We start from the raw sequence: 21,692 nt of genomic DNA, 5'->3' as shown, positions 1-21,692 counted from the left end.
CAACTGAAACAGAGGAGATAAATAATTAGAGAACATTGAAAAATAATGATAGCCATCAACTAACCTTCATAAGCATTTAATGTAGAGGCAGGCAATATAATAGTAAGGTGGAGGATATGAACACTAACAACATACCGATGGAGAGAGTCTTTTCCTGGGACAATGGGCGACTTCCCCTTCGTTGCCTTGAACCGCCCCTGAACGATCCTCTCCTGGTGTCGGGCAGGGTAGATCAAGCGCCAGCCACAGCGCCACCAGACCGTCTACCCTGCGGTCCGACAGCCCCTGACGGTTCCTCACCCCCACCAAGGCCCTGGCAAGCCTGCGGACATGCTGGTAGCCAGGCATTGCATTAGGGCCTTGCGTCTCCCCCTGAAGATAAAGAGACATGGAAGAATCGATGAGGACGTTGTCAAACATTTAGGGGTAACACATAAGATTCTTCTACAAAGGAAATAGAAGATGTTTTATATTGTGTAACTGAAAATCAACAGATGGAATCTGTTAAAATGTAACATGTTTCAAGTTAAACTGTAGTTTTTTAATCCTGTTTAGTGAATGATTACTGTGAGTATTAACGGAGTTTAGGTCAAGAAACTTTGTGTATGCTAATTTACAAACCATGACCTAATCAGACAAGAGGAAATTGCCTAGGATCAGAGATCAGGGTCAGGCCCAGAAGATGGATAGCTAAACAAAGAGAGGACCGTGGACATTCCACAGGGGAAAGAAGGGGAGAGTCATTGGGGTCATAAAATGTATAACTAGGGAGGTGACGTCTACAAGGGAAGAGTATAAGACGTGTTGTGAGCTTTCTAAACGAATGCACTCAGCTGAGGGCATCCTTGGTATTAAACACCGAAAATTGTCTTGAGTTTGTCTCAATTTCTTATTTCAAAGAGGTTGCAATAACATTTTTATTTTCAACAACACAAAAGGTCAATTATAATTACCTCTGAATCAGAGGAGTTGTCAGGGTGAGGAGAACCGTGTCGATCAGGGGCCTCAGGAGAGCTTCCGTCTTCAGGGGCGGTGGGACTGGATGGCCCAGACCTAGAGGAGAGAGAGAGATATAAAGCATATGAATGACACGCTTTCATTTTACTTCATTACTAACTAACAAAATCTTGTGAGCTTACTTGTATGTCAATATTGCTGGAAAGTGGCAGCGATGCCGAGCGTCCAGCTGACTGACAAGGTCCCGTGACCACCCCGCGACCTTCTTACACCGACCGCATTCCAGGCACTCAGTGGCCATGAGATACAAGAGGTCGATGTCCAAGACCCTCCGGATGGTCTTGTAGAGCCCAGCCTTGCAGTGTGTGCCCACTGTGTCCAATTTGGCATCGTGTTTAATATCTTAACAATATCTTAACAATGTGGAGTAATTACAGTTGATGAATTTACCTCAGCACTTTCTGAGGAGGGCCTTGGAGGCAGGAAGGACTGCCGGGGCAAATCCTCCTCTTCGCTCTGCCCCAGCGGGGCAGGAGCAGGGGCCGGGGCCAGGACCGGGGCAGGAACAGGGGCTTGGTCAGTTGGAAGCAGAGGCCGAGGGAGCAATGGGGGGGACCTGTAGGGCTACGGCTTTTGCAGTGACACAGAAATAAATAGGTTAAATTAATTAATGAATAAATAAAATAAATGCATGCATGAAATGGACAGACATATTACAAATGTAGATAACAGTGATTAAGTTAATAGCACATTCCAACATGCCCAGATGAATATCAATCAGTGATAGGATGTAACAAAAACATTTATGAGTGTTGGTCAAGTTTGAGTGTAAAACTGAAATGAAATGAGTGATTAAAATGGAAAAGAGAAAGTCATGATTAAGTGACATACAGGATGACAGCTACATGCAGGATGACAGCTACATGCAGGATGACAGCTACATGCAGGATGACAGCTACATGCAGGATGACAGCTACATGCAGGATGACAGCTACATGCAGGATGACAGCTACATGCAGGATGACAGCTACATGCAGGATGACAGCTACACACAGGATGACAGCTACACACAGGGTGACAGCTACACACAGGGTGACAGCTACACACAGGGTGACAGCTACACACAGGGTGACAGCTACACGCAGGGTGACAGCTACACGCAGGGTGACAGCTACACGCAGGGTGACAGCTACACGCAGGATGACAGCTACATGCAGGATGACAGCTACACGCAGGGTGACAGCTACACGCAGGGTGACAGCTACACGCAGGGTGACAGCTACACGCAGGGTGACAGCTACACGCAGGATGACAGCTACACGCAGGATGACAGCTACACGCAGGGTGACAGCTACACGCAGGGTGACAGCTACACGCAGGGTGACAGCTACACGCAGGGTGACAGCTACACGCAGGATGACAGCTACATGCAGGATGACAGCTACACGCAGGATGACAGCTACATACAGGATGACTGCTACATGCAGGATGACAGCTACACGCAGGATGACAGCTACACGCAGGATGACAGCTACACGCAGGATGACAGCTACACTCAGGATGACAGCTACACTCAGGATGACAGCTACATGCAGGATGACAGCTACATGCAGGATGACAGCTACATGCAGGATGACAGCTACACGCAGGATGACAGCTACACGCAGGATGACAGCTAAGATATTTAATAGTTCATTCATGCAGTGACTCTCCTCTAAACCCAGATGACTCTTACCAATACATTTCCGTGGGCTGATGATAGGGAAACATTGAACACACTTTAATATGACAGCAAACTTTAACTGAAAACTTATCAAATGTCCTAAGTCAATTAATAGTGACATACATGTGTCTGTCAGCAGCTGCTTTGACCAGCTCTGCGTCCGATAGATCTGTCTGTGGCAGTGCTGGTCGAGGGAAAGACACCCCTATATCACGTGGAGAGAGAAAGGATTGTGAGCTACACAGCTTATCCAAAAAGTTCATATTATCTTACATGTGTAACTAGACACTCACCTTGAACTGCAGGCTGAGAAGTCATGAGCTTCTTCATCTTCGCCTGCAGTTCACCTGGGGTGAGAGAGCGCCTTGACAGGAACGCAGAGATCGCAGGACCAAGAGACCTTTGAAAACAAAACATAGCAAATATGTCATAATTTCCAACTGTGTGGAACAAGTGGAATTATATTTTCCTTTAAGATGATATGTAACACTTACGTAGCCGCACTCTTGGGACGGGTGTTACTGGTGGGGGTGGTGCTGGCTGCGGCGGGCCTGGCCACAGCAGCTACCCCCTCCTGGTCTCTGCGCTGAATGTAGTCAATCAAGGCGGCCATCGCACTCCCAGGATAACGGTGTGTCTGCGTCCTCAAGCTCCTGACATATCTGTGAGACACAGCAGAGGGAACATTTCAGATGTAAAATGTTTTCATAAAACACACTGAGATGAACATAGAAAACACAAAAGACGTACGCCCGTTACTTTATCCTGTCTGCACCCGTAGCCTTATACAGGTCCTGCAGCGTGTTCCACTTGTACTTCCCGATGCCAACAAGGGCCTTTCCCTCCTGGCCTGAAATCAGTACGGGAACCAATTAACTGTCAGAGCAAAAGAGTTACATCTTACATACAATGAGGAGAATTAAACAAACTCACCTGGCTGGGAGGACAGGACTTTAGCTTCCTCGTGCGCCCGGTTGAACCTGACCATCTCAGCGAAGGCCGGATAGGCGCACGAGTAGCGAGGCAAGGCGTCCTTGTTGGCCCATCAGGGGATGCTGGGAAACGCTGCGCTCTCGCTCCCTCTCCTTCTGATGCACTGCTACCACGTGCACAATGTAGCCCACGTCGTTTTCCATCATCCACTTGAAGGTCTGACCCCGGTACTTGCCGAACTGAACCGTGCACCGGCTCAGGACGACCATCTCTGCACCGGGGTCACCTCCCTCGGAGACGACGCGGGCTCGAGCCTCTGCCTCCACTTCCTCCCACTTCTTAGTCCTCACAAGAGGGCCCTGAGCACCAGAAGCAGGGGGGCCATCAGCGGCCACTTTAACTGCCTGGGGTGTGGCCTTGAGGACCAACTCCTGTGAGGGCGTGAAACGGAACCTTGGATTTTCCATCTTAGGAGGCAAGAAAAAAACTATTATCATGACTGATGAGTGCAGTGACAAGTGACAGCATAACCATATTAGATACATATAAAGGAACTTACGTTTGCTTGATAGGTCTGCTAGGAGAAGGACAGCAGTGGGGGGTTATGGGTAGGGTTAGGGTGATTATTATTTCATATGCAGTTAAATTCAGTTTACATAGAAAGACACGTTTGCCCCCAATGACCATCAGGCTGTCACATATCATACAATGAATTCACCTACATACACTTCAAACGCATGCCATCAAAAAACGAAAGAAAATAGACAATTAAATAGTATAGAATTTCAACTTTTAGTTGATATAGATGTTAGCTAAGGTTTTACAGGATTGTGTGGTCAAATAAACTTTGTGAATTTTGTACACCTACAGTAGCTAGCGCTTTAACGTTATGACCGTTGTTAAATTACACAATTTGGGTAGCCCTTGTCGTCAAACAAGTCGGTTGACTAGAAGTGTTATTGTCATATTTCATCACATTTATAGTCATCGACGTTAAATTCGTTGGAAATTAAGCAAAATTACCTCAGATACTCACCGAGTAGCATCAATGGCTGATAGAAAAATATTTTGTGATGAAGTGACTTTAGGAAAATTTCAGAGGAAGATGATTGACTTAAAAACTTTTGGAACAAGCTAGGCTCTTCATTGGTGAATTTTTGCTCTCTTTCTCCAATTTGGAACAAACTGAAGCATCTGATTGGAGGAGAGGACTAATGGAACAATATGGGTATTTGGAACATTTGGAACAGATAAAAATTTGCAAATTGCCCAAGGATATTGCCCGTTCTTCTCTGTCCAAGGAGGAGGGGAAATGGGGGGTTTTGCTGGGTGAGAGGAGGAGTTGGCAGGGATGTGTCAACAATGCATATTAAGTAGCCATGTGCTTTAATCACCAGGTCAAAACAGTGATGACAGACACAGAAGCGCAGTCTAGGAGTTTTAATGATGAACCAGAGTATACATAGGGAAACAGGATGAAATGGAAGATAATTATTGCAATGTAAATCCAATAAACATTAAATAAATGTCAGCAATTTATACACACAAAATAACACACCATAGTTCACGAGTTGGAACATCGGCTAACCCTCGACGAGACGGAGCATCGCGGTTTATTGATAGGGACTAGGGTGGAATGAGATTTGACGGAACCTCAGGACTCCTAAAAAGACAACATAGGGCCCTAGAAGAGAGGAGGGTACATGGGGTCCAGAGTCAACCATACTTTATAAGTTTGCATCCCATATGGCACCCCATTCCTTACACTACTTTTGACCAGACCCCATAGTAGCCTACTTTCTAGGTATCCCCAAGATGAGTCAGTCAAGGGATGTATCCCAAATCACACCCTATTCCTTATATAGTGCTCTACTTTGGACCCTATGGGCAAAACGAGTACACTAAATAGGGAATAGGGTGCCATTTTGGATGCAAACAAGTTGTAATTTGGGTGCACTACACATGAAAACAAGCTGTAATTTGATTCGTAGGGCTGAAGCGATATAACCCAGCATACGTTGCAACTCTCTGAGGCAGAGGCCTCAGAAAGTTGCAACCTCTTTCTCTTGCAAGAACAAGAGTAAAAGAGGGGAGGGAGAGAAAAAAGGGAGAGGGAGACAAAAAGGGGAGGGAGACAAAAAGGGGAGGGAGAGAGAAAAAAATGACAGAAAAGGGGGAGGGAGAGAAAAAACGAGAGAAAGAAAAAGGGGGAGGGCGAAAGAGAAAAAGAGGGAGAGAGTGAAAGGGGGAGAGAAGGTGTGCAGCAATCAATCAGAGATAAGTGGGCGTCACTGGGGGGGTTTGACTCCCTGCTGTCACCTGTAGTATCTGGGTCATCTCAAATCTCTGAGTAGAATTTGACTGTATTATTGTTTTTTTGTGTGTTACAACTCTGTAAACAGTGTGTTTATTGACTATGAAAATGACAGATTTACTTGTCTTTTTATTTGTTGAACTTTAAAGAGAGTGTATGACAATAAATCAAAATGAATTTCAAAGGAGAAAATGTGCTTGCATTCAATTATTATTTATTTCACAGGGAATGTCACATGTGAAACAACCCAGCATAATGTCCCCTACACCTACTGTACAAGTTAAGATGATTTGAAATGAGCTAAATGTACAAGAGATTAACAATGAATGTCGTAAAAAATAAATAAACAACAAAGAAGATATGTACAAAAACGACTTTACAATTGACACACCAATCAGTCAGTCAGTCAGAGTTTACTGGCCTTTGCTAGCACCACGCTGGGCCTTCATGAGTGCCAGCCACTCAGGGGGTGTGACGACAGGTACCTGGGATGGGTTGGGTTGAGTGGGCGGTGGAGTGGCCTTCCTGAGTGGAGGAACTGGTGGGAGATGGTCATCGAGGTCGGGCAAGGACATGGTGGGGTCATCCTCCTCCTCAAGCTCTCCCAGGTCATCCTCCTCTACCTCTCCTCCCTCAAATAGATCAGGTGTCCCGTCTGGGACATCCGGGTCCTTACCGAGGTTGGACTCCAACCTCTGGTCACCATGGCTCTGGGAGAAGAGATACTTGACCCCAATGAGTTCCCCTTAAACAAAGAGACAAAAAAAAAAGAGAGTTGTACATAAACAGAACTGTACATGTTTTAGTGTGTGTGTATAATTTAGAAATACATACCAGTGTACTTTGCAGGCCTTGTGTGATCCTTCACAAGACTGCGGCCCAGGAGCTTCTGGCTCAGCTCATTGATGGCGTGCTGGGCTACACCATCATAGCAGTGCAGGGTCTGCTTCTGTCCCCCCCCCTCCGCTGCAGCTTCGGCACGGTCCTCATTCCACCGAACCAACCCTTCAAGGAGGTAGGCCTGAAAGTGCTCGGCAGACGCACTTGTTCCTATAAATGACGACAACAACAAGAAATAAGAACTCCTCACATGCACACAGTTGTTAACACACAACATGACGTAACAACATGATCCAGTTTTACATTTAACATACCAGGAATGAAGTGGTTGAGGTGGAGGTGGAAAGACTCCAGGGAGGTGGACTCACGGGCGCAGCGCAACACAGGCAGGATGACCCCTCCCTTGGTCACGTCCTTGCCCTTGTTGGTGTAGATGCTGACACCAGGGGGGTCCTGAATACAGACCAGGTGTTGTCTCTGGGTCTGCCAGATGGCCTGCATTCGGTCACGGTCCAGGAGCCGGACGCCCAGGGTGTCTGTGGCATCGATGAAGGTCTCCAGGAGCTCCCCGATGAGACGCTCGGTCTCCTCCGCCCCGCGCGTGCGGCGACGACAGTGCCGAGCCATCTCCTTCAGGCGGATCCTCTTCAACACCTGTGCGTCGCTGAGCCCCGTGATGTGGCTCACCTTGAGCTCACCTCGCTTGGCCTCCAGCAGGCGCTCCACATCCTCTGCACACCACACCAACATGCAGGAGGAGAGCCGCCGCAAAAAGAGAGCATACAGAGGATGGCTCTCTGTTGTCACTCCCCGAGCAAAGCGACGGATGAGGTGCCCCACATCCAGCCGGACGATGAGTTCCTCCCACTGGCTGAACATGGCTGCCGTCTTCCCCTTTCCCATCAGGGCGCAGCAGTCCCGGGTGACATAGAGCAGCTTGGGAGGTGCCACTCCAGCTCTACTGTAGCGCTGCTGGAGGCCAGCTGCCATGTCGAGCAGGCCCTCTCCTTCGCTGTCAGTGAGGACCGTAATGAGCACCTGGCCGTACTCATTGCCCACATTTGTGGCCCACGCTGCTGTCCCGTGTGCTGCCCCAGCTAGTTTCTTGGTCACCTGAGGGGAGTCAAACAAACACAGACAGACAAGACAGACAAACACACAGTCATGTCAGTGAGTGGACACAAAGTTTCACAATACATTTATTAAGTCATAAAATAAGTCATAATAAATTATTATTCATTTGATTGTCTCTAACTAACTAGTATTATTTCTGGTCAAAACATCTTGAATCACCTTCTTGGTTGAATCCATCTTCAGGATGGACCCAAAGATGGAGGTGACTCTGGCCTTGAAGTCCTCCAGCTGGAACAGAACGTCGTAGCCGTGGACAGTCAGCAGCCACTGGGCTGAGGGCACATCCAAAAAGGGAGGAGGAGGTGTTACCCTCAGTGGTGCGGCACCTGGGACTACAAAGTGGTCACAGACGGACAGGTAGTACAGGGTCCGACTCATCCAGGTCTGGCTGTGCTGCTCCCTCAGCTGGTTGTACAGCCTGGTCACACTGTTCCCCAGTGTCCTCTCTCTCATCAGCCTGACCACCTTCAGGTCACATGACAGCCTAATACACAGAGACAATTGTGGGGGAAAGGAGGAGAAGAGGGTGAGGAGTGTGGAGGGGGGTTCTAGAAACACTTTGATAAGGGAAGGAGGGGCTTGGGAAAGGGTGACTTTGAAACACTTTGCTTTGTTTGGGAAGTTCCTGATAAGAGATCAAAGGTCAGACATTCAGATCAAAGAGCTCATTAACATTTCAATGGGGCAAAGAGCTAATTAACATGTCAATGGGGCTTTGACAAATCAAAACCTCAGTGTTGACAAGAACCTACTGACCGCCTCTTTTTCTCACCATGATGCTTTTTTCTGTTTTTCCTCAAAGTGAACAAGAGCTTTGATTTTCAGAGGTGTGAATTACTAACCTGTAAGTCAAGATGGCTGGGAAAATGGAGCGATGACTTGCGTCCAGCTGGTCCAAGATATCCAGCGACCATCCTGCTAGCTTCTTCTTACAGAGGCGGCACTCCAGGTATTCTGTCCCCATATAATACCAGCCGTCCATGTCAAGCACCCTCCGGACTGTCTTGTACACCCCACAGCCTGTGAGCTTTTGACGCTTGCACCGTGGCTGGGTGCACACAAACTTAAAGGCCCACAGGCGGTAGGGCATCCAGAGGCAGAATGGCCGGAGGAAGTAGGCGGAGGGAGAAGCTGGAGGCTGATGGCTGATGTTAGGAGGCAGAGGAGGGAAGTACCACAGCTCAAGCTGGCTTTTCAGGACACATTTGAGCTGCTTGTTCCTGATGAAAATGGCCCGACTGACCCACTCTTGCTGCTCCTTTGGGAGGGTCTGCTTCCATCCCTCAGGGAGAAGCACCTGCAACAGAGCAGAGAATCAATACATTTCTTTTCCATCCCCACACAACCAAAAGTGAAATGAAATAGCCAAGTCATAGTTGAGGTGAGACGTTTACCTGAGCGTCAGCAGCAGGCTGTAGTGGTCCAGCTGTTGGCTGGGAGGCTGACTGGAGCTGAGGAGGGGCAGTAGGAGCTAGCACAGCAGGGGGCGCGGTGGGAGTGGGAGCAGTAGGAGCTAGCACAGCAGGGGGTGCGGTGGGGGTGGGAGCAGTAGGAACTGCTACAGGAGCACAGGAGTTAGTCTCACAAAATATTTCAGAGAAATAAGTGAAATAATGAAATTAGAATAGAGCTTCAGCTTCAAAACATGTTAACAGCCTGTTGACAGCCAATGCACTTTGGTTTAGTTTTGATCAGTGTTATCAGTGGTAGAGGTTAGGAATCTAGGTTAAACACAATCTACATTTAAAAGATACAAACGACAGATGTATAGTGGGTAGACATCTACAAGCAAGGAATAGGCAAAGCAAAGTGATGCAGACTGAAATACAGGTTGGAATGGTGACAAGACAAGCTACAGTAAACAATTCATTCCACAAAAAGATGAGGAAGGATTTTTCTATGGCAAGCAAAATGGATGCAAAAATGAGAAATTCTACAGTGATTTCTAAGCCCAGCTAGGAGGTGTTTTAACAATTTTACCACTTACCTTACCACTTTAAAGTGTATCCTGTTAATGCTAACAACAACAGATAGTTATTAGGGGAAAGGTCATTTCATATGTATATTCTTCTCAACAGAAAAAAACAATAAAGTGCCATAACATAGAGTACCTTGGTCAAAACCCACGCAGATAGACAGCACCTCCTGATCCGATGGCTCGGCACTTAAGAAACACAGACAAACATAATGACACAGTTATATTGTCAACTGCTACACTGTTTGATTTACTGTTTGATTGACTTAGATGACTACAGAATATATATTTACATGGATTAGGAGGCTCTACAGCTGTTGCTGTGTCCCTGCGCTGGACATAGACCTTGAAGTGGCCCATTGAGGTCCCCGGCTTTACTTGGTATTTCCTAACGCAGGCCATGTAGCTGTATTGAGATAAAGGAAATAAACAAGTCTCCAAACAGGCCAACAAGAGGCTTAAAGAGATTTTTACAATGTAAGGTCACTATACCTCTTCCTTTCCTTGTCTTTGGCCTCATAAAGCTCTTTGTAGGTAAGGGACTTGTGGTTCCCAAAGCCAACGAGGCGCGAGTCCTCCTGGTCAGGTCGGGGGGGCAAGGTCCCGTCCCGTAACCTGCGTTCCTCCACTGCCTTCTGGACCTCAGGAAACAGGTTAGTATACCTGTCCGGATTGTTGGGAAAATGTTATAAATTGTATTGTGATTCTGACTGATTTCATGTTTATGTAATTTTATAAGAAAATACAACTATTTAAGGAAAAGAGTACCAGTCAAACCGGTCCTTGTTGGCCATTTCAGAAGACGTGTCTGTGTCCATCCTCTCCCTCTCTTGCTGGTGAGAAGCCAAGACCATGACAGCATAGCCGACATCGTGGCTTAGCAGCCACTTGAAGGTTTGACCACGGTATTTGCCGAACTGGATGGCACTCTCACTGTCCACCAGTCGGCTATCATCCGGGTCACCCCAACTGGCTACCACACAAGCCTTTGCCTTCTCCTTCACTTGTCGTGGCTTCAGCACCTGGACTACACCTGTACACTCTTCCTCCTGGATGGTCCTGGCAACCCTGGCAGCCTCTTCAGATGCCCTCAGGGTGAGGGCACCAAGCGGAAAGCAGGGGTGTGAACATAATCCATTCTTCCTTTCATTAAGAGAGGTTATTCACACACATACACACACGTTATTTGTTGACAGCAATACACAGTGGACCACATAGTTACCCTGCTTACAGTAGAGCACATACAGCGTTAAATGTCAATTTCATTCTACATATAACTTTAGCTAGCTGGCCCATACAGCGTTAAATGTCCATTTCATTCTACATATAACGTTAGCTAGCTGGCCCATACAGCGTTAAATGTCCATTTCATTCTACATATAACGTTAGCTAGCTGGCAAGTGTGCGTTGTAGTACACTAAGTTAACACTGCACGTTAACTACATTGGCTAAATATATAACGTTAACTCGTTAGCCAGCTAACTATCAATTATTACCGCCCTTTATTACACATTATTAGCTAGCGACAGGACTCGTTTTCAAGAAAATCGACTGAAACTCACATTAATTCACCTAAATACACAACTGTGTTCTGAAATCCGACATGAAATATAGCTAACGTTACCTTTACGACCACGACTGAAACTCACATTAATTCATCCAAATGTTTCCTGAAATACGTGATGACAACTAAATCAACGACTGAAACTCACCTTAATTCACCGAAATACACAACTGTGTTCCGAAATCCGCGATGAAATATAGCTAACGTTACCTTTACAACTATCTTTCTCACAAGTACTCGGAATGATGGAGAACTAACTGCAAAGAACTTCTCCGTGGATTTTAGGGGAGGCGGGACATGAACGACAGACTCTCTTGTCGTTCTTTTCTCTCTCTCTCCTTTCTCTCTGTCTTTTCTCAAATTATAATTTTTTTCAAATTGAAGCTGCTTTATTGGCATGAAAAACATTGTGTCAATATTGCCAAAGCAACAATGTATACAATCTAAATGTTTGTGTTCTGCAAAGTATTTTTATTCTCAGTCCGCAGAATGGACCACGTATCATTGAACCATGATACCGTGAATTACCAATTGATATACACTATTAGTTTCTGGGAAATACATCCTTGTTTCTATCACTTCTAGCATATGTATTGTGACCCCATTCCTGAAAGCTCACCCTTCCAGGAACACATATGTTTGTTCCCCCTCAACGTATACCCTTTATAACAATCACATATGTTTGGACTTTGTCTGGATTTAGGACTAGCAACGGATTTTATAAACCATAAAAGCAAGGGGGTCACAGTTGAGAAAATTGGCTAAATAATGAAAAAGAATCTAATCAACAATTACATAATATGCAATTAACTATTGACTTTTTCATTTGTAAATCATTATTATAATGCAAATGAAACCTAGAGTTGGGTTTATATAGCCATGGGGGGAATGAAAAAAGTTGTATATGTATTAGGTTGTGAAGATCTTAGATTACATGTAAAACAAAACGACTCAACGCTGAACTAAATCAAAATATGTCTACAACTCACAAGTTATTAAACATGTGTAAGACATGGAAATACATAATATATGTACCCCATCTCAATATTCCCTAGACATATTCTGAACTTTTAAACAAAATTGTAAACTCATTACACATACTTATGCTACTTTCACATAATACAATGTCAGTGTCAGCATCCTTCGATGCAGTGGGGAATGTGTTATATCTTGTACATGTTCCCCCCTATAGATATTCCTTAACATCCTAGATACTAGAACATTAGTAGTACATAACAGTGTAATAGCGTAGTACTACAGTACGGACCTGTCTTGACATCCTCGTTTGAAACGTTAAAACTTCTTGTTTATTGTCAGAACGAGCCTTCTGGATATGTGTGGTACTGTATACAAAACATCAGTGACTCTTTGATTCACCAAAGCTTCTTGTTCTCTACAGTTTAACATAAAAATATTTCCCTCCACTCTAAAAATATACTTTCGAATTATAAACATGTAAATAAAAAAAGGAATACTAAAATAGCCAATGTGTCGTCATGTCATATACTTTATAACCCGAGGGGGTCGAAATTGTTGTTCAAATGTTGCATATACATGTTTTAGTATCTAGATATTGTGTTATGTTAGAATGTCTAATAAACAACTATTTTATACATGAATAATATTGTTTTGTCAGAAATATATAATAATAATAATGTTTTACCTGCACCTGTATGCAGACGATACGGTTGAGTACTCTATCGCCCGCCCTGCTGATCATACTCTATCTGAACTACATTATGCTTTCAATATTTTGCAGAAAACCTTTGACCTTAAATTATTATTGAATACATGGAAAACTAAGTATGTTGTTTTCTAGAGGACACAAAAATTATTCTAATGATTGAAGTGTACGTCCCTAGTACGGTGGTGTATCAGTAAATACGTTAAGTTGTCTTTTTTTTAAAACATATTGATGAGTTAATTAAGATGCTGAATATAAAAAGGGTCTTCTTCTATAGAAATAGGTCAGGCCTCTTGCTTAATAATACAAAGCAGATAGTTCAATCTATGTTCTTACTGGTCCTAGACTATTGCAAAATCATCTATATGAATGCAGATGCCACTTCATTAAAGCCTTTAGATGCATAGAGCACTTTGTTTTATTATGGGTACAGGTTCAGTACACATCCCTGCATTCTGTATCATAAAGTAGGCTGATGGCGCTGGGATGGATTTGGTAGAGCTGACTGCAAATGGCCTCCACCAAACGGCTGGTGCCCGGCCAATTTGCAGGGCCCGAGTTGAGTCCAAGAAGGCAACTGAAACAGAGGAGATAAATAATTAGAGAACATTGAAAATAATGATAGCCATCGCCTGACCTTCATTTGCATTTAATGTAGAGGCAGGCAATATAATAGTAAGGTGGAGGACATGAACACTAACAACATACCATTAGAGAGAGTCTTTTACTATGACAATGGACGACTTCCCCTTCGTTGCCTTGAACCGCCCCTGAACGATCCTCTCCTGGTGTCGGGCAGGGTAGATCAAGCGCCAGCCACAGCGCCACCAGACCGTCTACCCTGCGGTCCGACAGCCCCTGACGGTTCCTCACCCCCACCAAGGCCCTGGCAAGCCTGCGGACATGCTGGTAGCCAGGCATTGCATTAGGGCCTTGCGTCTCCCCCTGAAGATAAAGAGACATGGAAGAATCGATGAGGACGTTGTCAAACATTTAGGGGTAACACATAAGATTCTTCTACAAAGGAAATAGAAGATGTTTTATATTGTGTAACTGAAAATCAACAGATGGAATCTGTTAAAATGTAACATGTTTCAAGTTAAACTGTAGTTTTTTAATCCTGTTTAGTGAATGATTACTGTGAGTATTAACGGAGTTTAGGTCAAGAAACTTTGTGTATGCTAATTTACAAACCATGACCTAATCAGACAAGAGGAAATTGCCTAGGATCAGAGATCAGGGTCAGGCCCAGAAGATGGATAGCTAAACAAAGAGAGGACCGTGGACATTACACAGGGGAAAGAAGGGGAGAGTCATTGGGGTCATAAAATGTATAACTAGGGAGGTGACGTCTACAAGGGAAGAGTATAAGACGTGTTGTGAGCTTTCTAAACGAATGCACTCAGCTGAGGGCATCCTTGGTATTAAACACCGAAAATTGTCTTGAGTTTGTCTCAATTTCTTATTTCAAAGAGGTTGCAATAACATTTTTATTTTCAACAACACAAAAGGTCAATTATAATTACCTCTGAATCAGAGGAGTTGTCAGGGTGAGGAGAACCGTGTCGATCAGGGGCCTCAGGAGAGCTTCCGTCTTCAGGGGCGGTGGGACTGGATGGCCCAGACCTGGATGCGTCAGCGGGTTCCCCTGACAGAGGTGCAGCTGAGCTGGAGGACGGGGCGCTCATATGAGTGACATGAGGGATGTGGATTGTCGGGTCCACATCCTCCTGAAAGCCCTCGTCCTCCTCATCGAGCTGCTTGACGGTGGCTGCCTCTTCCAGGAAGGTCAGGGTCCACGCTGACATCCTGCAGCACTCTGCCAGTCTGCGAGTACAGGTACTCCACTCCGAGGAGTTCCCCTATTTAAGCAAAAAAATAAAAATCTGGCAAAAGCAGAGTAGGGAAGTGTTAATGGGATGTAATTAATAAGATTGATGTAAATGTTCGTTCTCTTACTCGACTTACCCGTGTACTCGCTAGGCTTGGAGTAGTCCTTACCCTGTTCCTTGCCAAGCACCCTTTGGCTGCTAAGGTTAAGGATGTGCTGCAGGTGGCCACTGTAGGAGAGCAGGGACTGCCTGTTCTTTCCCTCCACTGCTGCATGCGCACGGTCCTCGTTTCACCTCACCAGTCCATCCAACAGGAATGCCTGGAAATGCATTGCATTTGCCCTGGTACCTGAGAGAACAATGCATGATTAGGGTGGGAGAGCTGTTACTGTTAACATTAAACATTAAGCATTACTTTAAGCTACACAATGACATTTACCGGTTGAGGTGGAATGACTCCAAGGATGTGGAGCCCGGTGCGCAGAGATAAACCAAGGCGTGGCGTGATTTTGCCGGTCTCGGTGTACACCTGTATACCCCGGGTGGGTCTTGTATGCAGTGGAGGTGGCGCCTCTGCTCTTGCCAGATTGCCTGGATGTGGATGGAGTCCAGCAACGGGATGCCCAGGGTGTCGACCCCCTTCTCGCTGTTGAAGGTCTCGAGGAGGTCAAGGAGAAGGACTTCGGTCGCCGCAGCTCCACGCGTACAACCCCGACAGTGAAGTGCAATCTCCTTCCTGCCGATCAGCCTCGAAACCTCCTCCTCGGTGAGGCCGACCATCCCGTGCCTCCCCTCCAGCGCAGACGTCTTGGCCTCCAGCAGTCGGCGGACATCGCCTGCATCCCACTCAAAGATGCAGGCTGACAGCTGCCGCATGAAGGGACTGTAGAGCTGGTGGCTCTCAGTGGTGACACCTGGCGCAAACCGCCGCATCAGGTGCCAGATGTCCAGCCGAATCACCAGCTGGTCCCACTCATTGTACATGGCAGCTGTCTTTGATCCACCAAAGCTGGAGCAGCAGTCTCAGTCCACGTACATGAGCTGGGGGGGCGCCACCCCGGCGAGCCTGTACCACTCCATGAGACCAGCCGCCTTGGGGAGCAGCCCTCGCCCTCACCGGCAGTGACGACACTGACGAGGACCAGTCCATGCTCATTACCGACGTTGGTAACCCAGGCGGCCGTGTCTGCAGCGGTACCCGCAAGCTTTTTAGTCACCTGGAGACGGACACACAAAGACAGAAAGGTCAAGACATTATTTAAATATAGATGTACAAAATCAGACACGACTTATCTTCACATTTCTAAGTGAAAACTCACCTTCTTGGTAGAGTCCATCTTTAAGATGGACCCAAAGATGGAGGTGACCCTGGCCTTCACCTCGTCCAGCCGCGACAACACGTCATGGCTGTAGACTGTCAGCAGCCAGACAGGTGAGGGCACCGGGGGCATCTCCGGTAGATCAGTGAACTGCCGCCCAGTGCCCAAGGCCAGAAACTGCTCGCACTCCCCGAGGTACCGTATTCCACTCCGCATCCAGGACTCGCTGTGACTTTCACACAGCTTGCTGTAGGTCTGTGACGCACTGTTCCCCAAAGTGCGCGACCTCAGCATCCTCACAACCCGCAGGTCACAGGACAGCCCAGAGAGAGAGAGAGATAAAGCATATGAATGACACGCTTTTATTTTACTTTATTACTAACTAACTAAATCTTGTGAAGTTACTTCTATGTCAATATTGCTGGAAACTGGCAGAGATGCCGAGCGTCCAGCTGACTGACAAGGTCCCGTGACCACCCCGCCACCTTCTTACATCGACCGCATTCCAGGCACTCAGTGGCCATGAGATACAAGAGGTCGATGTCCAAGACCCTCCGGGTGGTCTTGCAGAGTCTTGCAGACTGGGGGCGTGCCAGCTTGTATGCCCATATAGGTACGGGCATCCAAAGGAACAGCTGACATGCGAAGAAGGGGTCGGGGATTCCTGGTGAACAGCGTGCGGCCGATCCACCACTGCTGCTACTTGGTGAGAGATGAATGCCAACTCTCTGGAATCAGCAGCTGAGTGAGACGAGAGAGTGATGGGGCGGGGGCGAATGGATGGTAATGTTTCAGAGAAACGGACAGGGAGAGAATATGCAGGAGAGGAGACAACTGTGTCCAATTTGGCATCGTGGTTAATATCTTAACAATGTGGAGTAATTACAGTTGATGAATTTACCTCAGCACTTTCTGAGGGCCTTGGAGGCAGGAAGTACTGCCGGGGCAAATCCTCCTCTTCGCTCTGCCCCTGTGGGGCAGGAGCAGGGACCGGGGCAGGCATGAATGCGTGCATGAATGGACAGACATATTACAAATGTAGATAACAGTAATTAAGTTAATAGCACATTCCAACATGCCCAGATGAATATCAATCAGTGATAGGATGTAACAAAAAACAATGAAATGAGTGTTGGTCAAGTTTGAGTGTAAAACTGAAATTAAATGAGTGATTAAAATGGAAAAGAGAAAGTCATGATTAAGTGACATACAGGATGACCGCTACATACAGGATGACAGCTACATACAGGATGACAGCTACATGCAGGATGACAGCTACATGCAGGATGACAGCTACATGCAGGATGACAGCTACATGCAGGATGACAGCTACATGCAGGATGACAGCTACATGCAGGATGACAGCTACATACAGGATGACAGCTACATGCAGGATGACAGCTACATGCAGGATGACAGCTACATGCAGGATGACAGCTACATGCAGGATGACAGCTACACGCAGGATGACAGCTACACGCAGGATGACAGCTACACGCAGGATGACAGCTACATGCAGGATGACAGCTACATGCAGGATGACAGCTACATGCAGGATGACAGCTACATACAGGATGACAGCTACATACAGGATGACAGCTACATGCAGGATGACAGCTATACGCAGGATGACAGCTACATGCAGGATGACAGCTACATACAGGATGACAGCTACATGCAGGATGACAGCTACATGCAGGATGACAGCTACATACAGGATGACAGCTACATACAGGATGACAGCTACATGCAGGATGACAGCTACATGCAGGATGACAGCTACATGCAGGATGACAGCTACATGCAGGATGACAGCTACATGCAGGATGACAGCTACATGCAGGATGACAGCTACATGCAGGATGACAGCTACACGCAGGATGACAGCTACACGCAGGATGACAGCTACACGCAGGATGACATCTACACGCAGGATGACAGCTACATGCAGGATGACAGCTACATGCAGGATGACAGCTACATACAGGATGACAGCTACATACAGGATGACAGCTACATGCAGGATGACAGCTACATGCAGGATGACAGCTACATGCAGGATGACAGCTACATGCAGGATGACAGCTACATGCAGGATGACAGCTACACGCAGGATGACAGCTACATGCAGGATGACAGCTACACGCAGGATGACAGCTACACGCAGGATGACAGCTACATGCAGGATGACAGCTACATACAGGATGACAGCTACATGCAGGATGACAGCTACATGCAGGATGACAGCTACATGCAGGATGACAGCTACACGCAGGATTACAGCTACATGCAGGATGACAGCTACATACAGGATGACAGCTACATGCAGGATGACAGCTACATGCAGGATGACAGCTACATGCAGGATGACAGCTACATGCTACATGCAGGATGACAGCTACATGCAGGATGACAGCTACATGCAGGATGACAGCTACATGCAGGATGACAGCTACATGCAGGATGACAGCTACATGCAGGATGACAGCTACATGCTACATGCAGGATGACAGCTACACGCAGGATGACAGCTACATGCAGGATGACAGCTACATGCAGGATGACAGCTACATGCAGGATGACAGCTACATGCAGGATGACAGCTACATGCAGGATGACAGCTACATGCTACATGCAGGATGACAGCTACACGCAGGATGACAGCTACATGCAGGATGACAGCTACATACAGGATGACAGCTACATGCAGGATGACAGCTACATGCAGGATCACAGCTACATGCAGGATGACAGCTACATGCAGGATGACAGCTACATGCAGGATGACAGCTACATACAGGATGACAGCTACAGTGGCAAGATACGATATTTAATAGTTCATACATGCAGTGACTCTCCTCTAAACCCAGATGATTCTTACCAATACATTTCCTCGGGCTGATGATAGGGAAACATTGAACACACTTTAATATGTCAGCAAACGTTAACTGAAAACGTATTAAATGTCCTTTGTCAATGAATAGTGACGTAAAAACATACATGTGTCTATGTCAGCAGCTGCTTTGACCAGCTCTGAGTCCGATAGATCTGTTGGTGGCAGTGCTGGTCGAGGGAAAGACACCCCTATATCACGTGGAGAGAGAAAGGATCGTGAGCTACACAGCTTATCCAAAAAGTTCATATTATCTTACATGTGTAACTACACACTCACCTTGAACTGCAGGCTGAGAGGCAATGAGCTTCTTCATCTTCGACTGCAGTTCACCTGGGTGAGAGAGCGCCTTGACAGGAACGCAGAGATCGCAGGACCAAGAGGCCTTTGAAAACGAAACATAGCAAATATGTCATCATTTCCAACTGTGTGGAACAAGTAGAATTATATTTTCCTTTAAGATGATATGTAACACTTACGTAGCCGCACTCTTGGGCCGGGTGTTACTGGCGGGGGTGGTGCTGGCTGAGGCGGGCTGGGCCACAGCAGCTACCCCCTCCTGGTCTCTGCGCTGAATGTAGCCAATCAAGGCGGCCATTGCAGTCCCAGGATAACGGGGTGTCTGCATCCTCAAGCTCCTGACATATCTGTGAGACACAGCAGAGGGAACGTTTCAGATGTAAAATGTTGCATAAAACACACTGAGCTGAACATAGAAAACACAAAAGACACATGCCCATTACCTTATCCTGTCTGCACCTGTAGTCTCATACAGGTCCTGCAGCGAGTCCCACTTGTACTTCCTGATGCCAACAAGGGCCAGGCCCTCCTGGCCTGAAATCAGCACGGGAACCAATTAACTGTCAGAGCAAAAGAGTTACATCTTACATACAATGAGGAGAATTAAACAAACTCACCTGGCTGGGAGGACAGGACTTTAGCTTCCTCCTGTGCCCGGTTGAACCTGACCATCTCAGCGAAGGCCGGATTGGCGCACGAGTAGCGAGTCAAGGCGTCCTTGTTGGCCCATCAGGGGATGCTGGGAAACGCTGCGCTCTCGCTCCCTCTCCTTCTGATGTACTGTTACCACGTACACATGTAGCCTACGTCGTTCTCCATCATCCACTTGAATGTCTGACCCCAGTACTTGCCGAACGGAACCGTGCACCGGTTCAGGATGACCATCTCTGCACCGGGGTCACCTCCCTCGGAGACGACGCGGGCGCGAGCCTCTGCCTCCACTTCCTCCCACTTCTTAGTCCTCACAGGAGAGCCCTGAGCACCAGAAGCAGGGGGGCCGTCAGCAGCCACTCTTACTGCCTGGGGTGTGGCCTTGAGGACCAACTCCTGTGAGGGCGTGAAACGGAACCTTGGATTTTCCATCTTAGGAGGCAAAAAAAAAACTATTATCATGACTGATGAGTGCAGTGACAAGTGACAGTATAACCATATTAGATACATATAAAGAAACTTACGTTTGCTTGATAGGTCTGCTAGGAGGAAGACAGCAGTGGGGGGTTTGGGGGTTATGGGTAGGGTTAGGGTGATTATTATTTCATATGCAGTTAAATTCAGTTTACATAGAAAGACACGTTTGCCCCCAATGACCATCAGGCTGTCACATATCATACAATGCATTCAACTACATACACTTCAAACGCATGCCATCAAAAAACGAAAGAAAATAGACAATTAAATAGTATAGAATTTCAACTTTTAGTTGATATAAATGTTAGCTAAGGTTTTACAGGATTGTCAGTGGTCAAATAAACTTTGTGAATTTTGTACACCTACAGTAGCTAGCGATATAACGTTATGACCGTTGTTAAATTACACAATTTGGGTAGACCATGTTGTCAAACAAGTCGGTTGACTAGAGGTGTTATTGTCATATTTCATCACATTTATAGTCATCGACGTTAAATTCGTTGGAAATTAAGCAAAATTACCTCAGATACTCACCGAGTAGCATAAATGGCTTCCTAGAAAAATATTTTGTGATGAAGTGACGTTAGGAAAATTTCAGAGGAAGATGATTGGCTTAAAAACTTTTGGAACAAGCTAGGTTCTTCATTGATGGATTTTTGCTCTCTTTCTCCAATTTGGAACAAACTGAAGCTTCTGATTGGAGGAGAGAACTAATGGTACAATATGGGTATTTGGAACATTTGGAACAGATAAAATTGTGCAAATTGCCCAAGGATATTGCCCATTCTTCTCTGTCCATCGTTCTACTGAATCGAGAACATTAGGGACAAAGGAGAGGCCCTCATATATAGAGCACAACCCCCTGACGTTTTGTATCCTGGTTGGGGTCAAACGGATCTTTGGAGGCTCAAAAACCACCCGTTGAAGATTCCCACAGGATATTGTATAGACGTGAACCTGGTAGGGATAATAATGCATCGTTAAATGGCTACCTTGTGTGTTGTAATGTTTATTTCCTTCTACATCTGTGTGTGAGGACCTTTTGTGAATGCAGCCCCAGAGCGTGTCGGGTTTCAGTGAGTGGGTGGGGTTTTGT

At 46.3% G+C, this 21,692-nt stretch overlaps 2 protein-coding genes across 6 annotated transcripts; both read right to left on the bottom strand.

The window, feature by feature from the left end:
• Positions 1–176: 176 nt before the first annotated feature.
• On the bottom strand, positions 177–21,107 carry LOC120032995. Of its 5 annotated transcripts, XR_005473881.1 has the most exons (14): positions 20,644–21,107; positions 20,086–20,551; positions 19,912–20,002; positions 19,648–19,815; positions 19,448–19,553; positions 19,276–19,359; positions 19,157–19,173; positions 17,177–17,245; positions 16,276–17,016; positions 15,396–16,173; positions 15,126–15,305; positions 14,651–15,010; positions 13,833–14,069; positions 12,230–13,701 (listed from the first exon to the last, which is right to left on the bottom strand). XR_005473881.1 is itself a non-coding variant. In XM_038979278.1 (7 exons), exons 4-7 carry the CDS (start codon positions 15,228–15,230, stop codon positions 13,585–13,587), a joined length of 795 nt encoding a protein of 264 aa, XP_038835206.1. In that variant the 5' UTR covers positions 15,231–15,305; positions 15,396–16,173; positions 16,276–17,016; positions 17,177–17,490; the 3' UTR covers positions 12,230–13,584. The 5 variants fall into 5 exon arrangements, 2 of the variants coding, with proteins under 2 accessions (XP_038835206.1, XP_038835207.1); XR_005473882.1 differs by lacking the exons at positions 12,230–13,701; positions 13,833–14,069 and adding exons at positions 177–372; positions 954–1,053 and having other exon boundaries at positions 14,751–15,010; positions 20,086–21,107; XR_005473880.1 differs by having other exon boundaries at positions 20,086–21,107.
• LOC120032994 lies at positions 6,122–10,057 on the bottom strand. Its single transcript, XM_038979277.1, has 8 exons — positions 10,013–10,057; positions 9,889–9,918; positions 9,296–9,459; positions 8,744–9,198; positions 8,061–8,385; positions 7,082–7,880; positions 6,762–6,977; positions 6,122–6,672 (listed from the first exon to the last, which is right to left on the bottom strand). The coding sequence occupies exons 4-8, from the start codon at positions 8,989–8,991 to the stop codon at positions 6,341–6,343; spliced, it is 1,920 nt and encodes a 639-aa protein (XP_038835205.1). The 5' UTR covers positions 8,992–9,198; positions 9,296–9,459; positions 9,889–9,918; positions 10,013–10,057; the 3' UTR covers positions 6,122–6,340.
• Positions 21,108–21,692: the final 585 nt, after the last annotated feature.

This window comes from Salvelinus namaycush, chromosome 39, assembly GCF_016432855.1.
Source record: "Salvelinus namaycush isolate Seneca chromosome 39, SaNama_1.0, whole genome shotgun sequence".
NCBI classification, from domain to species: domain Eukaryota; kingdom Metazoa; phylum Chordata; class Actinopteri; order Salmoniformes; family Salmonidae; genus Salvelinus; species Salvelinus namaycush.
The sequence above is the reverse complement of the archived record's forward strand: the minus strand, read 5'-3'. Positions and strand labels throughout refer to the sequence as shown.